At 45.7% G+C, this 18,072-nt stretch overlaps 1 protein-coding gene across 3 annotated transcripts in view; it reads left to right on the top strand.

Annotated features, from left to right (window-relative positions):
* The window catches only part of CLPX (caseinolytic mitochondrial matrix peptidase chaperone subunit X), an 86,668-nt gene that overhangs the window by 33,117 nt on the left and 35,479 nt on the right, over positions 1 to 18,072 (top strand). Inside the window, exons 4-7 of one of the 3 annotated variants that reach the window (XM_089656661.1) lie at positions 842 to 996; positions 4,267 to 4,423; positions 13,332 to 13,364; positions 15,945 to 15,986. In XM_089656661.1, coding sequence (XP_089512787.1) covers positions 842 to 996; positions 4,267 to 4,423; positions 13,332 to 13,364; positions 15,945 to 15,986 — 387 coding nt within the window. The remainder of the gene's footprint in view (positions 1 to 841; positions 997 to 4,266; positions 4,424 to 13,331; positions 13,365 to 15,944; positions 15,987 to 18,072) is intronic. The other 2 variants (XM_089656662.1, XM_089656663.1) reach the window with 2 other exon arrangements.

Below are 18,072 nucleotides of genomic sequence, written 5' to 3'. Positions count from 1 at the left end.
CATCCAAAAGACTGACGCGTTTCGAGGACTTGCCTCTTCCTCCTGTTTTTGCTGGTGTCCTCCTAAGCCCAGGAGCTCCTGGAGTGGACTGACTAACTGATATTTTGATGTGAGTAGATTATTATTACAGGTACTTTATATAGTGCCATCAATTTACGCCGCGCTTTACATTCATATTGTACATTCACATCAGTCCCTAACCCTCAAGGGGCGTACAATCTAAGGTCCCTAACTCACATTCATACATACACATACTAGGGACAATTTTACATATTTACACAGGATCCAATTAACCTAGTGTGTGGGAGGAAATGAGAGTACCCGGAGGAAACCCACGCAGGCACAGGGAGGACATGCAAACTCCAGGCAGGTGTTGCCGTGGCTGGGATTCGAACCAACGAACCCTAGAACTGCCAAGCAGAAGTGCTAACCATTTAGCCACTGTGCTGCCCAGTTTTACTTATTTATTTTTACAATAAATGTTACATTGGGATAATGCGCTAGGCTGGTGCACCCTCTGTTGTGGTGTGGGGTTTTTTTTTTTTTTGTAGTACAATATGTGAGCATTGTCACCCTAGGACAGGACTGTTTATTGGCAGGGTCACTAGGTAAGAAATAAATAAATGAAAATGAACCTGAAAATGGGAAATGAATGTAGGTGCCTGCAAGCTGCAATGTATTGAATACTCGGCTTTACTGAATAAACCAGGCAGCCCTAGCATTTAATTTTGTATTCCGTTCATCTGGGTTGCACATTCCAAAGTTTTCTTTTTTGTTTTTTTTCTTCTTTCTACAAGAAAAGTCTACTGCCATGACTTTTTTCCCAATCTGTTCCTTGCAGCCTCTACCCGTTTTGTGAAGTGTGAGAAGTGCCACCATTTTTTCGTCGTGTTATCTGAGGCGGATTCAAAGAAATCTATAAACCGAGAACCAGAGACTGCTGCTGAAGCTGTGAAACTAGCATTTCAACAGAAGCCACCTCCACCCCCAAAGAAGGTATGACGGTCTTCAGTCAGTATTGCCTGTCGTGTGTGAGAAGGGGGGGGGGGGGGGGGAGGGTTTGTGGGACCCTATACCTGCCCATGTCTTGAGATTTTGAAATCACCGTGTGGACCACCATGTTGCTCATGGGCTATATCAACGCTCCTGTTTGTTATAATAAATCGAAGCTTGTCTTCCCCCCCCGACCCACTGAGGGGTATCACAGGTTGTATTCAGAACAGGTTGTCTAAAACACTGAATAGCTACTTGTATTAATTTTATATTTAAAGTCTGTGTGTCCTTCTCTCCTCCTTTTCTCCTTCTCTCCTCCTTTTCTCCTTCTCTCCTCCTTTTCTCCTTCTCTCCTCCTTTTCCCCTTCCTTCTCTCCCCTTCCCCTTCCTTCTCTCCCCTTCCCCTTCCTTCTCTCCCCTTCCCCTTCCTTCTCTCCCCTTCCCCTTCCTTCTCTCCCCTTCCCCTTCCTTCTCTCCCCTTCCCCTTCCTTCTCTCCCCTTCCCCTTCCTTCTCTCCCACTCCTCCTCGATGTTTGTTGCTGGTTACCTGCAGGCAGATGTCATTTTCCCACATAGGCTATAGAACAAACCTAACCTTTTGCTTGTTATGACATCTTTATCTCAAGTTTGCATCATTCAGGTTGTCGTGTGTGTGTGTGTGTGTGTGTGTGTGTGTGGTTTTTTTTTTTTTTTTTTTTTTTTTTTTTTTTTAGCAGTGCAACATTTTACCACAACAAAGTCTTTAATACATGGTATTGTCATGTCTTGGCTTACAAATGGCAACCAGACATTTCAGCACGTGCTGGCAGATTTTTTTTTTTTTATTTTAATTTTTTTAATTACCCTTCATGAACCTTATAACTGAAAAGTTCTGTTTTTTTTCAGTTGGCCCCTAATTTAAAGTGTTACTAAACCCAGGACCCTGCATTCACTATATCTTGTCTCCCTCAATACATGGAAATGCAATTATTTTAGTAAATATAAACTGCTTAATACCTTTTCTCATCAGCAGTATATAGCAAGTGTTTGCCGTTTTGCAGTATACTACATTTTAGTGTACGTTTTTTGGTTGTGGTGGTTTTCTTTCACTAGCATAATTCATATTTTTTTTTTTTTTTTTTTTCTCTTTTCAAAGAACAAGCTTAAGTTTGCCCACTCAGGGGGACAACACCATTACACTGAATATTAATCAGTAGCAGGAATAAACCTATAATCAGTCAAATTCCATTAATTGTTAAGGAGTCTGGACCAACGGTAGGGTATTCATAATCTGGTAAAGTTCTTTGGGGTCAGATAGTCCCAGTGTAAACCATGCTGAAGACTGCAAGGAACCAAAGTGAAGAGAAAAGGTTGGGGAGAAGCCCCCCCCCCCCCCCCAGCAGACTCGGGGCCATCCCTGGTATCACACTACAAGTGGCCTAGACTGGCCAGATGTAAGGCAGGTAGGGAGTAATTTGATCCAAGGTTCCCAGATTTAGGAAATTTGGAAAAGTCTTTTCTGGACATTTTTTTTCATTTACCGTTTTAAGACGGTCATACGATCTTTCACTCCCTGAAGTAGGACTGATGGTTTCTTCCAGGCCTGAGCCATGGTCTGTTTAGCAGACAGGAATAAGTAGGATGCTAATTTTAAGTAAAAAGGCCCAAAATAGGGCAATGTAGTAGAGCCGATTTTGACCAGTTTACATACCTTTTTTTTTATTTCATACGATAATTCGAAAGGATGCCAAAGACTTTGAACCAGAAACTAGTCCGCTGTGGACAGGACCAACAAAGTATGATTCCTTTTTAAAGCAGACTGGAGTAAGGCTTTAGAGTGAATTTCAGAAATTCAACCACTAAAATCTGCTGCCTTATGGATTAAAGCCCATCTTCCATGTTAGTGAACGTTAGTTTGTGTGGACCAGGCTGGTCTAAATGGATTTCCTTTCACAAACATGCATCACCTGTTAGCACTGTATGTAGCCTCAGCTACACAATGCTGTGTTCTAGGAGCAGGATGTGGACTTCTCATCCCGCTCCAGAAACAAGATCTGGTTGGGCTAAGCACTCTTCAGCCATTCACAGGAAGCTTTTTTTTTTTTTTTTTTTTTTTTTTTCTTTTTTTTGCTGTGAGTACAACATTTTCTCTGGCTGAGGAGGGCAGATGACATCTCCACCACAGCCAATCAGACAGCCTTGTATTAATTTCTAAAATACAAGACTTCCGGTGAAATGTTCAGCCGTATTTGGCCTGACTTGCTTTTCTTCTGGTAGCTGCTTGCTTGTTGGCTGGTGAAAATTTATCAAAAGGCAGCACGAGAGGTGGAGAAAGTACAGATCCCCACTGAATGAAGCAGAAGTAGGGATCCTTGCACTGCAAGTCCTCAGTTACAGCTTCCTCTCCAGCATATGCACCAGAAGAATAGTCAACAGCACAATGGTGACATCTCTCAAACTTGCTCCAGATCTTGTGAAATTAGCAGTCCTCCGAGGAAGGTGTGAGCTGGATATGCATTGGATCTCACACTGTGGATACAAGAACAGTCCTAGCATGGGAGGGGGAGCACTTTTTTTTTTCTCCAGGGATTGGGCTTGCCCCCCTAGTTCCAGTGAAAGGAACTCTTAAGGCGTCAGCATACAAAGACATTTTGGACAATTTTAAGTTTTCCAACTTTGTGGGAAGAGTTTGGGGATGGCCCCTTCCTGTTCCAACATGACTGCGCACCAGTGCACAAAGCAAGGTCCATAAAGACATGGAGGAGCCAGTTTGGGGTGGAGGAACTTGACTGGCCTGCACAGAGTCCTGACCTCAACCCCATAGAACACCTTTGGGATGAATTAGAGCGGAGACTGCGAGCCAGGCCTCCTCCCCCGACATCAGTGCCTGACCTGACAAATGTGCTTCTGGAAGAATGGTCAAACCTTCCCATAGACATCCTCCTAAACCTTGTGGACGGCCTTCCCAGAAGAAGCTGCAAAGGGCGGGGCCAACTCAATATTGAACACTATGGACTATGTATGGGTCCCCCCCCCCCCGAAACAAACTTGCAGATCATTCACTTATTTAGATTTACCTTTCTCTCTCTATAGTGTGTGTGTGTGTGTGTGTGTGTGTGTGTGTGTGTGTGTGTGTGTGTGTGTGTGTTTGAGTATAGGTTTGCTTTAAGAGCATTTACTGGCAAGCAGATTTGTGACTGATGCATGTTTTAAGTGGTGGTTCCTAATGGATTAATATCCAACACGTGATGGTCAATATTCTGTTTTTCTCTGAGTACAGCACTTCTCTTGCAGATTTATAACTACCTTGACAAGTATGTGGTGGGTCAATCATTTGCAAAGAAGGTCCTTTCTGTAGCAGTGTACAATCATTACAAGCGGATATATAACATCCCAGTGAACATCAGACAACAAGCGGAGGTGGAAAAACAGTCCTCATTAACCCCAAGAGGTGGGTGTAATCATTTGATGCATGTAATCTTTCTGAACCCTGTGCAACTTAATGTGATGGCCATGACACCTATTTCACTTTATTTGCTGTTGCATCCATAGGTACCATTTGTACTATATGCATTTATGCTTCACAACAACCCTTTTTTTTTTTTTCCCCCTCCAGTACATGTTGTAAATGTAATCAAAGTATGAATGTAGCAGAAAAGATCATCCTATGGGTGACATGTCCGCCTGCAAAGTTCTATTAGTTCTCTGTGTTTCTGGACTGCAAGTGGAATTCCAGCCGTGGCTATATTAAACATAGTTTGGTCCAGCTTAGACCAAGTAATTATGCCTACACCATACCTTGCTGATGCCCCAGGGAGCTGCAAATTGCTGAAGTAGACCCCCCCCCTACTCCAGTGATCTCCACTAGCTTCCAGGTCCTGTGCCGAGTTGGTGCTCTGATGCTTTGTAAATACAGGAGGTTGGCACAGGCACCTTTCAGTGAGTGCTTTATATTTTCTGAATGAATTCCCTAATTCGTTAAGGTGGATTCATGATGTTACCTCGCCACCTTGTCCAGTCAGGAAACTCTTTTGCATTTTCTGAACAAAAACAATCTACTCTCTGAATGGAGCCAATGCCAAACGCGGCCTCCTGTCTTCAGTAAGCAGGAGTGTTAGGCTGGCCATGGACGGGCCGTTTGTTGGCTGAATTGTCGGCCGATAAACAAAAAATCAGTCAGCCCCATTGGCGATGCCACCAATATCCACGAAAAATGGCTGTTTTTCGTTTGATTTTTCCAGCATGACCAATAAAAATAAACGAAGATCTGCGAAAAATGGCCGACAGGCTGGCCCCACCAACGGTGTGAATATCGGCCGATTTTTCGTGTGGATGAAAATTTGGACGATAAACGACCCGTCTATGGCCTGCATTACTGTCTCACTAGATAATAGAACAAAAAGGGATGAATAGCAGAGTAGTTGGGGCACTTCAACCACTGATACCTTGGCAGTGCTCCCCTCCCACTCCATCTAGCGAAGCCCTCAAATGCCCAGTACTTCTGGATTTGGGGGTGTATGACCCCCCCCCCAAAGTAAAGGGAAGACCCTTTACTGACTAGTCAATTTGTAGATTTGGTCATTTTTTAAATATTTCCTCTGTCGGTGGTTATTCTATACAACCTATAAAAGGTGTTGTGTAGTTTTTTTTTTTGTTTTTTTTTTTCTCCCCCTCAAGGTCCAGGCTTCCTCTTTGATGTGGACGGTGCTTCAATTGAGCCACTAATTTACTGCTGTCGAGTTTATAAACCAGTCTTTATACTGTTTAATTTTAGGGCTCTTTCACACTAGTGCAGGTTTTTTTTTTTTTCTCTGCTTTTAGCCCAAGAACGCAATACAAATTTCCCTTTTCCTTTTTTTTTTAAGTGTTACTAAACTCATGACTCTGCATTCACTCTATCTGGTCTCCCACAGTACACACTACATGGAAATGCAATTATTTTGGTAAATAAAAAGCTACTTTTTTTTTTTTTCTCATTAGCAATATATAGCAGTCTCGTGACTTCTATCAGTGTCAAGCTGAGCACTGGTTAAAGCTTGTAGGAGTTTTACGTTCTGCTCTCTGTCCTCTGAGGCTGCATAACCCCTGATCCCTCTACACCTCAACAGTGCTTATTGGCCCTTATTACATGCATCCCCCCATAAAGAAAAAAAACCCTGCTCTAGCCATACACACTAAACTGAGCATGTGCAGAGTGACTCCTAGAGCTCTGTATTAGCTGATGATTGGGGACAGTAGAAGGGGAGGATCAGAGCATTCAGGATCAAGCAGCCTTTTTTTACACAATGCAGAGGTTTAATCCCTTAGGTTCCAGAGCATAACAAGCATGCTTTACTGCATCTACAGACTGATTGTACTGTTGTGGATTTAGTAACACTTTAAATTCTATAGAACTCCACACTAGTGCGATGCAGATGTGGTGCGTTTTCTAAAAGTTCGGCATGCTGCATATTATCCTCTGGAAAGGGGGGGAAAAATGCACCTTCCATTGAAAATCAGTGGAAAATGCATCAAAATTTACCATGGTTACATCTTTGGTGTACTTTTAGTTGCATCTTCTTGTTTCACAGGTGCATGGCAACAGAAGCACGTATGCATTTTTACTTTTTTTTTTTTTTTTTTCCTTCAATGGAGCAGTGTGAGAAGACTCTTATGTTTATGGGCCCAGGGGTAGACTGACCATTTGGAAACTTGGGCACTGCCCGAGGGCCCGGGGTCAGTAGGGGGCCCCATAAGATGCCCCTGGTACCTTTTTTCATAGGCTTTTTTGAGTTTGGCAAGGACACGGGCCCCATGATCCCCTATTGCCTGGGGGCCCCATGAGTTGTCCGTCTGCCCCTGTATGGGCCTATGCATTAAAGCCTAAGAGAAACCAAAACAAACATGGTATACTTACCCGCTCTGTGCAGTGGTTTTGCACCTACTCTTCACGGGTGCTCCTGGCTCCCCCCAGGTGCCCCCCATAAGCAAGCCACTTGTGCGTTATAACTTCTGATCCATGCAGTGTGTGACCATAATACACACAGAGCACAGCTGAGCCATGCCCCGCGCTCCCTCCTCACTGGCTGTGATTGACAGCAGTGGGAGCCAGTGTCGGGAGAGCCTCTGCTCTCGTGCACATGACTTGATTCAGATCAGGGTTTGGGTGGGGGGGGGGGGGTCTCAGGGGCGGACTGACTATTTGGAAATTCGGGCACTGCCAGAAGGCCCAGGGTCAGTAGGGGGCCCCATGAGATGCCCCTGGTACCTTTTTCATAGGCTTTTTTGAGTTTGGGCAAGGACACAGGGGCCCCATGATCCCCTATTGCCCGGGGGCCCCATGAGTTGTCAGTCCGCCCCTGGGGGGGGGGGGGGGGGGCTTGCTGCACTCTGAGGGGGTTTTTTTTTTTGTTCTTTCATAGAATTCATGAAGGTAAAAACAAACTTTCAGCCTTCAGAACCACTTTAACAAAAGAAGCTGAATTGTTTGTGTACCACTGTTAGGAAAAAAAAAGTAGACCTAGTGCAGAGATAGGCAACCTGCGGCCCTCTAGCTGTTGTGGAACTACATTTCCCATGAGACATTGCAAAACTGACAGTTACAGCTATGACTTGCAGAGGCATGATGGAACTTGTAGTCCTGCAACAGCTGGAGAGCTGTAGGTTGCCTACCCCTGGCCTAGTGGGTTGGGAATGATTAGACAATGACCTGATCTCACTCGAGCATAACTGGCTTTCATCTGATACCTGTACAGAATACACTTGCTGTGCTGTAGTTGAAATATTATCTTGTGTGTAGCATTATGAACAACGATCTGTATGGTTTTTATACTGATTTTGATAGAAAAGTCATTTGCACATATTCCATGAATCCTTTCCATTGCTTTGCTTTTTGTTTTGCGTCATCTTCCCTTATCCACATCCAGCACCTTGTCGGCATTGACCTGTTTATACTGTACACAGTGTTCTCTGTTCCAACTTTGGATACTCATTAACCTCTGGCCCTGCTTTTCTGCATGCTTTCTGTGACCCTTCCATTCTGCTGGCACAGCTTTGCTTTGCTATGTGCAGACATCTTGTAAATTCGGCTACTAAGCTTTGAAATACTTACATTTTTCGCACAAAAATGATATGGGCACTATGGTGTTATCAATGAAGAGGGAAACTTTTCACCTGCCTATTTCCATTCTAAGTGCCAGACCTACAGGCTCTGATCAATTTGTACAATGTAGATTTGGATTACCCAGAGACTCTGTTCAAAAGTCAGATTTAAGTCTATACTACAGAGAGCCTGGTGCACTGCTACTACGCAGGTGTTCACATAGACGCAAAACTCCAAGTAGTAATTTAGAATCCATTTTTTAAGATACCTGTGCTAATAGGAGGCTGTTATTACTGACATTTAGAACATGGTAGCCACCTGGCTGTCTATGGCTTAGAGCAGCGGTTCTCAACCTGTGGGTCGCGACCCCTTTCACCTAAGACCATTGAAAATATTCGGAATATGATACCAACGATGGGACACTATTCCTCCCACTGACACCAATGATGGGACACTATTCCTCCCACTGACACCAATGATGGGACACTATTCCTCCCACTGACACCAGCGATGGGACACTATTCCTCCCACTGACACCAGCGATGGGACACTATTCCTCCCACTGACACCAGCGATGGGACACTATTCCTCCCACTGACACCAGCGATGGGACACTATTCCTCCCACTGACACCAGCGATGGGACACTATTCCTCCCACTGACACCAGCGATGGGACACTATTCCTCCCACTGACACCAGCGATGGGACACTATTCCTCCCACTGACACCAGCGATGGGACACTATTCCTCCCACTGACACCAGCGATGGGACACTATTCCTCCCACTGACACCAGCGATGGGGCACTATTCCTCCCACTGACACCAGCGATGGGGCACTATTCCTCCCACTGACACCAGCGATGGGGCACTATTCCTCCCACTGACACCAGCGATGGGGCACTATTCCTCCCACTGACACCAGCGATGGGGCACTATTCCTCCCACTGACACCAGCGATGGGGCACTATTCCTCCCACTGACACCAGCGATGGGGCACTATTCCTCCCACTGACACCAGCGATGGGGCACTATTCCTCCCACTGACACCAGCGATGGGGCACTATTCCTCCCACTGACACCAGCGATGGGGCACTATTCCTCCCACTGACACCAGCGATGGGGCACTATTCCTCCCACTGACACCAGCGATGGGGCACTATTCCTCCCACTGCAAAATTACAGTTATGAAGTAGCAACAAAACTAATTTTATGGTTGGGGGTCACCACAACATGAGGAACTGTATTAAACGGTCGCGGCATTAGGAAGGTTGAGAACCACTGGCTTAGAGGAAGTTTACCCACAACTTTTTTGTTTTAAGCAAGGACTATACATTTCACATCTGCTACCAAAAGTGTGTGCTGAAAATCGCTTCCAGCATAGTTCCTGTTTCTTCTTGCTGGAGGATGCCATTTTGCTGAAGCCAAGAGCCCCTGAGCAGCAGTAAATCTTTAGGTTGTCTGCAGATTGGATTCAGCACAGTGCTGAAAAATAGAGAGAAATGGAGCATGTGCAGAGCAGGGTGAGACTGTCTAAAATCCAGTATTATACTCTTATTTTTAATGTGTTACCTGACTATACCTGCAAAAGGGGTCAGCCTGAAGTCCTCTAGCAGAACTTAAAATCTGGCTAACATTCCATTTTAACTGCTTCCCTACCGCCATATGCACATATACGTCCTTGTAAGGAAGCTGCAATCCTGGTTGAGGCCACAACCAAGATCCCAGTATCATGATTAGCCCCAGTGATTTACTTTCACATAAGTAATCAGAGTAGCTAAGCTTTTTACGGGTGGCAGAAGGGGGTCCCACCCCCCCACCCCCCTCCTTGCTGTTGCCACCTTTGCTGTGCTCTTCTGATTTATCCCCCCCCCCCCCCCCCGATGAAACGGGAAGCGCAATGATTGCGTTACTTCCAGATCTTTACTGGCTGATTACCAGTCACTAAATTGGCCAAACAGACTGAGCTGTGTCTTATCGGCTGCATTGTAGCCCAAAGGAGAGATTGGGGTGTGTATTCGACCTCAGGTCTCTCCATACAAAGTACATACCATATGCCTAGAGCTGTCACAAGGGATGTTTACATTCCTTGTCACAGCATTTACAAATGAGAATTTTAAAGAAACCGTGTAAAAAAACAAAACCGCCCCCCCATGCTCACGTACAAAGGTGACCGCGTCTGTCCCGCACATGTATGTGAACAGTGATCACACCACACATTTGAAGCATCACCGCGAACGTCAGCACAAAAGCAGTCATTCTAACAGCGACCTCCTGTGCTGCTCTAAACTGGCAACCTGTAAAGGCGTTCAAAGCGCCGCCTATGGATAATTTAAATTCCCGTGTTTGTCGCCATTCCACACATGTGCACAATTTCAGTGTAACCTTTTTTGTATTTTACCCAAAAATTTATATTTGTGTGCACTAAAATTCATTAGTATATCTACCAAATTTTGCCCAGTAGGCAAGTGGTTAAATACAGTGAGCTGTTAACCTGGAAAAAAGCCATCATGACATTTTATAAACTCGACATACTTGTACTGAAGCTGTTGGATCACCATGACAGCCAGGTGCTAGTGTTTCATAACTAAGGGATAGCCATGGCAGCCTGCAATCCTTCCTTGCTACAGGTTTGTTTTAAAGCTGAACTCCAAGCAAAGCAAAAATGCTCCTCTATAGTGGAACTGCCCCTGCATTGCAAGTGTTAAAGGAGAAGTACATGCAAACTTCTTTTTTTTTTTTTTTTTTTTTTTAACTGCTCTCCTCCTCCTGTGGCCCACTGGAGGGCCGCTTGCTCTGCTCTCCTCCTCCTGTGGCCCACTGGAGGGCCGCTTGCTCTGCTCTCCTCCTCCTGTGGCCCACTGGAGGGCCGCTTGCTCTGCTCTCCTCCTCCTGTGGCCCACTGGAGGGCCGCTTGCTCTGCTCTCCTCCTCCTGTGGCCCACTGGAGGGCCGCTTGCTCTGCTCTCCTCCTCCTGTGGCCCACTGGAGGGCCGCTTGCTCTGCTCTCCTCCTCCTGTGGCCCACTGGAGGGCCGCTTGCTCTGCTCTCCTCCTCCTGTGGCCCACTGGAGGGCCGCTTGCTCTGCTCTCCTCCTCCTGTGGCCCACTGGAGGGCCGCTTGCTCTGCTCTCCTCCTCCTGTGGCCCACTGGAGGGCCGCTTGCTCTGCTCTCCTCCTCCTGTGGCCCACTGGAGGGCCGCTTGCTCTGCTCTCCTCCTCCTGTGGCCCACTGGAGGGCCGCTTGCTCTGCTCTCCTCCTCCTGTGGCCCACTGGAGGGCCGCTTGCTCTGCTCTCCTCCTCCTGTGGCCCACTGGAGGGCCGCTTGCTCTGCTCTCCTCCTCCTGTGGCCCACTGGAGGGCCGCTTGCTCTGCTCTCCTCCTCCTGTGGCCCACTGGGGGGCCGCTTGCTCTGCTCTCCTCCTCCTGTGGCCCACTGGGGGGCCGCTTGCTCTGCTCTCCTCCTCCTGTGGCCCACTGGGGGGCCGCTTGCTCTGCTCTCCTCCTCCTGTGGCCCACTGGGGGGCCGCTTGCTCTGCTCTCCTCCTCCTGTGGCCCACTGGGGGGCCGCTTGCTCTGCTCTCCTCCTCCTGTGGCCCACTTCAGCTGACTAAAGTCTGCTGATGTCAGCCGGTCTAGGCTGTGGAAAGATCTGAACTTCAAAGTCAGGATCCACCCCAGAGCCTAGAGTGGCACCTGGCACAGCTTCTCAGCGAGCCGCTGAGAGCCTGAGCCAGCCGCTCCTTCCCTTTCACAGCCCAGTGCTCCAGTGAGCGTTGGGGGGCTGACAACTCTGCTGATTCCCGAGTTATCTGAGCACAGCAGTCGTGTGATTGCTGAGTTCACTTTTTAAGAGCCGGCAGGGGACAGATGCAGCATCAGACTTATGTTCCCTCAGGCTATAAGATCGGCTACTGCAGCCTTTTCCTTTTTTATTTTTTTATTTTATTTATTTTTTTTTTTCCCTGCTATGCTCAAGCAGTCGCATTTTTTCTCTAACGTTTTCAAGTTCAATGCCCGGCATTGGACATGAGGCCGCCAAGGGGTGGTGAGAACTGGGTGCCAGAGGGACATAGAAATGGGTAAGTAAAACAGATTTTATGGCCCCTAGACCTTGCAGTGCACAGGCAGCCCCACTGCAAGGGAGTATTTCCCTTTTCCTGGAGATGAACTTTAAAGTGGAACTTTAGTCAGAAAATTGTCCTGCTGGTTTTCTTCAGGCTGGCACCCTTTTTCAGGTATATTTATGTAAAACCTTAAAAATTAAGTGTCTATACAGTTTTAAAATCCAGTAATACTGTCCCACCCTGCTCTGCACCTGCTCAGTTGCGTGATTTTTTTTAATTTTTTTTTTTTGCACCAAGCTGAATTTTTAGAGGTCAATCTGCTGACCGCTTCAAGATTTACCACTGCTCAGGACTCTGGGCTTCAGCAAAGTTGCATCTTCCAGCAAGAAGAAATAGGAGCAGTGCTGAAAGCAATTTACAGCACACTAAATTTTTTTGGCATATACAGTCATGGCCAAAAATATTGGCACCCCTGCATTTCTGTCAGATAATGCACCACTTCGCCCAGAAAATTGTTGCAATTACAAATGTTTCGGTACAAATTTCTTTGTATTGGTATTTCACAAAAGTGAAGAAACAAACAAAACAGCCAAATCTGACACCTTCCACGCAAAAACCCCAAAAATGGACTGGACAAAATGATTGGCACCCTTATTTTAATATTTGGTAGCGCACCCCTTGGAAAAAAATAACTGAAATCAGTAGCTTCCTGTAACCATCAATGAGTTTCTTCCACCTCCTCTAATGGAATTTTGGAGCGCTCTTCTTTCACCAACTGGTCCAGGTTTCTGATTGGATTTCCCAACTGCTGTTTTGAGATCTCTCCACAGGAGCTCTATGGGATTGAAATCTGGACCCATTGCTGGCCAGTTCAAAAAGCACCCACAAATTTTCAAAAAAAGCACTAGAGTACTGATGTGTGCTTTGGGTCATTGTCCTGCTGTAAGACCCATGACCTCTGATGGAGACCCAACTTTCTGACACTGGGCCTTACATTGCACCCCAGAATTTTGGTAGTCTTCAGATTTCATAATGCCATGCACACGATCAAGAAATCCAGTGCCTGAAGCAGCAAGGTGACCCCCCCCCCCACCACCACCACCATGTGTGACTGTAGGGATGTATTCTTTTCTTTAAAGGCCTCATTGCTTTTTCTGATAACAGAATGATGGGATTTACCAGAAAGCTGTAATTTTGTTTCGTCTGTCCACAGCACTTTCTCCCAAAAAGATTTTGGCTTCCTCAGGTAAGTTTTGGCAAACTCCAATCTGGCTTTATATGTTTGTGTGTCAGCAGTGGGGTCTTTCTGGGTCTCCTACATAGCGTCTTTTTCATCAGTGCAAGCTGACAGTTGTACCCTGTGCCTGAAGGTCAGCTTGCATTTGTCTAGAAGTTGATCGAGGTTCTTTTAGCCACCATTCCAACAATCCTTTGTTGCAATCTTTGATCAGTTTCTCTTTCATCCATGTCCAGGGAGGTTAGCTACAGTGCCATTGGCTGTAAACTTGACGGTGTTGTGCACAGTGGACACAAGAACATAAAGATGTCTGGAGACGGACCTTGAGATTGTCCATGCTTTTCCACAATTTTTGATCTCAAATCCTCAGACAGTTCTTTGCTGCCCTTTCTCTTCTCCATGCTCCATGCGGCACAGATGCGCAACAGAAAGGTTGAGTCAATTTCTCACCATTTTAGCTGGTTGCCGGTGAGATTTCTATATTGTCAGCACCTGTTCATTCAGATGAAATTAATTACAAATTACAGGAGCATCACAAACTTAGAATGCAATTATTTCTTACAATTTTGAGAAGATGCCAATCGTTTTGCCCAGTCCATTTTTGGGGTTTTGCGTGAAATGTGTTTTTTTTTTTTTTTTTTTGTCATACCATTACAATCAAAAGAAATAAACATGAGAATGCCTAAACATTTGTAATTGCAGCAATTTTCTGGGCGTAGTGATGCGTTATCCGACAAATGCAGGGATGCCAATGTTTGACCTTGCTAAGGAACTTTTTTTTTTTTTTTTTAAGTCCTGGAGTGCAGTAGCTGTGGTCCAGGGTTGAATGTTGCCACACAAAACAATCATTTTTGGTTGGTGTTCCGTAGAATCTGATCTACAATGGGGCAAAAAAGTATTTATTTAGCCACCAATTGTGCAAGTTCTCCCACTTACAAAGATGAGAGACCTGTAATTGGCATCATAGGTAGACCTCAACTATGAGAGACAAAATGAGAAAACAAATCCAGACAATCACATTGGCTGATTTGGAAAGAATTTATTTGCACATTATGGCGGAAAAGAAGTACTTGGTCACCTACAAACAAGTAAGATTTCTGGCTCTCACAGACCTGTACCTTCTTCTTTAAGAGGCTCCTCTGTCCTGCACTCATTACCTGTATCAATGGCACCTGTTTGAACTTGTTATCAGTATAAAAGACATTTGTCCACCATAGTGGAGTTTGGAGTGTGACTGTTTGAGGTTGTGAAGACCAAAGAGCTGTCGAAGGACACCAGAAACACAATTGTAGACCTGCACCAGGCTGGGAAGACTGAATCTGCAATAGGCAAGCAGCTTGGTGTGAACAAATCAACTGTGGGAGCAATAATTAGAAAATGGAAGACATACAAGACCACTGATAATATCCCTCGATCTGGGGCTCCATGCAAGATCTCACCCCGTGGGGTCAAAATGATCACAAGAACGGTGAGCAAAAATCCCAGGACCACACGGGGGGACCTAGTGAATGACCTGCAGAGAGCTGGGACCAACGTAACAAAGGCTACCATCAGTAACACACTACGCCGCCAGGGACTCAGATCCTGCAGTGCCAGACGTGTCACCCTGCTTAAGCCAGTACATGTCCGGGCCCATCTGAAGTTTGCTGGAGAGCATTTGGATGGTCCAGAAGAGGATTGGGAGAAAGTCATATGGTCAGATGAAACCAAAATAGAACTGTTTGGTAGAAACACAACTCGTCTTGTTTGGAGGAGAGAGAATGCTGAGTTGCACCCAAAGAACACCATACCTACTGTGAAGCATGGGGGTGGCAATATCATGCTTTGGGGCTGTTTCTCCGCAAAGAGACCAGGACGACTGATCCATGTACAGGACAGAATGAATGGGGCCATGTATCGTGAGATTTTGAGTGCAAACCTTCCATCAGCAAGGGCATTGAAGATGAAACGTGGCTGGGTCTTCCAACATGACAATGATCCCAAACATACCGCCCGGGCAACGAAGGAGTGGCTTCGTAAGAAGCATTTCAAGGTCCTGGAGTGGCCTAGCCAGTCTCCAGATCTAAACCTCATAGAAAACCTTTGGAGGGAGTGGAAAGTCCGTATTGCCCAGCGACAGCCCCAAAACATCACTGCTCTAGAGGAGATCTGCATGGAGGATGGGCCAACATACCAGCAACAGTGTGTGCCAACCTTGTGAAGACTTCCAGGAAACGTCTGACCTCTGTCATTGCCAACAAAGGATATATAACAAAGTATTGAGATGACCTTTTCATATTGACCAAATACTTATTTTCCACCATAATTTGCAAATAAATTCTTTCCAAATCAGCCAATGTGATTGTCTGGATTTTTTTTCTCATTTTGTCTCTCATAGTTGAGGTCTACCTATGATGCCAATTACAGGCCTCTCTCATCTTTTTAAGTGGGAGAACTTGCACAATTGGTGGCTGACTAAATACTTTTTTGCCCCACTGTATATTCTTACCTAGAAGAGGGTGGCTGTACCCTACAGATTTGGGGGTTTGACATATCTAAGCAGGTTGTTTATGATTTCTTCCTGTCGCTGTTTCAATCCCCTTTCTGTAGAGATAGAGATCAGAAGACGGGAAGATGAGTACAGATTCACAAGTAAGTTTTTCTCCCATAGCACAATCTCTCACAGCACTGATCTGACTGAACCCTGGTGTTCCATCCCCTTCTGCAAACTATTTGCTCAAGTGGTGTGGTCACACTCCAAATTCTACATAGTCACTGCTTTCCGGGTGCAGTCTGATATATCTGCAGATTATATAACAGGAGGGCAGTGTTGAGAAACAAACTATGATTAACTATAGATTAATTTAGTGTTCCTTTTAATCCAGGTTGTTGAAAATAGGCAAATTAATTTTTTGTGCCTTTTTTTGTATGATTATACAGTATATACTGAGCACTAGCAGTCGATGCCATGTACCACTAACCGCATGTCTGAAAGCTCATTAAACACAGCGCACCCTGCATGTTGCATCGTTTTACACTACATGCATATTGTTTGCAGTAATCAGGATTTAAATACCGGCAACAGTTTGCGTAGTGCTATACAATATATTGGCTCTATGGCAAACGTTAAATGAGGCCTGTCTTGAAGCAGAACTTTGAGAATTTTATTTCCCCATGTAGTGGGGGCTGTGCCTGCACTGCATGGGTTAACTGCTCATTTTGTCTAGGAGTGAATGTAGAGCCTTTACACACCCACTCCTGAAAGCGGCACTCCCCCCACATCCAGTGGTGGACTGTTCCTGCTGTCGTCCCCGCCAGAGCTGCTTTGTGGGCGTGGTGACATCAGGAACAGTCCACGGCGCTACACCACTGGGAGGCGGGTGGCAGTGGTGGCATGGACCAGTCTTGCGTTGGGAGGATTGGCGGATTAGGTAAGTATATCCCCGTTTTCCTTACCCCCAGACAAAAACTAGTAGTTAACGTGTGTGGGCACAGCCCCACTACATGGGGAAATTTTTTTCCTGGAGTTCTGCATTAAAAGCAAAGTCTACAGATTGCATCACTTGTGAGTTTCTCCTCTTCTTGGATCCCTGGTTCTGGGAATGGTACCACAAACAGTTGTTGGGTTTTTTTTGTTTTTTTTTTGGGGGGGGGTCATCCCAGATTTGGCTGTAAAAGTGTAAATACTGTATACTTTAAAGCGATAAGTGTATATAATTTTACCCCTTTCCCGTCCACCCCAGCTTCTCTTTAAACTGTTGATACCTGGGGGTTGGGAAGGATTGGCGATCATGACCACTGTTTGTAGTGCTTACATGATTGGAATCTGGTCCCATCAGCTACAGATCTTTAGTCCGGACATAGAGCTGTCTTTGTGCTGGAAGCGTGCAGTGAGTACGTGCTTGGCACATAAACATCTACCGCTCAGACATTTTGGGGCCCCATACACTGCTTTAGGCCTAGCCCTCCACCCCCCCCCCCCCCCAACATTCCCCAGGGCCGCCCACTGGCTGTCCCACCAAATCCACTCACTGGCCAACCCACCCGAGTCCTTCAGTGCATCCGCTTTTCTATTTTAACACTAAATGAAAAGCATATTCCAAGTCATCCGTGCTTGCATCCCCATACATCCAGCAAAGAGATGGCTCAATCCAGCAAAGAGACATCCCCATATAGTCAGCAAAGAGACGGGCAAATCCAGCAAATAAACCTCCCCCCTTCCCGAATCCGCCCACTGGCTGTCCCAGTCTTTCAGTGCATCGACTTTTATTTTAACACTTACAACTAAATATATGAAAAATGTATTCAAAGTTATCAGTATTTGGATCCCCAGATGTTCAGCAAAGGGACATTCCCATATAGCAATTGTTAATAAAAGATGACACATTCAATGCAGACAGCTAGGTCCTTCTAGTGGGCACCTCCATACCTTTCAGGTGGAAGGTATGGAGGTGCCCACTAACTCCTGGCACACAGCCATGCCAGTCTAGTGGTCGCTGTCTTCCCTCTGCCTCTTCCCAACAACCCCCAGCTCGCCCCTCTGCTGGTTCAGGAGTACCTGGAAAGTAGTAGGCAGCCCTGCATATGACTCTATTGGCACCAAAATTAAATGTGCAATTCAAAGAGAATGAGGGACTTTAGGTGTAGTAACATACAATGTACCACCCAAGTCTTGTCTTTTTAAATCTGAATTCCAAATACAATCTTTATTGCATACTTGTATTGGTCCAGCTTGGAA

This window comes from Staurois parvus, unplaced genomic scaffold (assembly GCF_062004578.1).
Source record: "Staurois parvus isolate SC_StPar_1 unplaced genomic scaffold, SC_StPar_1.0 ptg000927l, whole genome shotgun sequence".
NCBI classification, from domain to species: Eukaryota; Metazoa; Chordata; class Amphibia; order Anura; family Ranidae; genus Staurois; species Staurois parvus.
The sequence above is the reverse complement of the archived record's forward strand: the minus strand, read 5'-3'. Positions and strand labels throughout refer to the sequence as shown.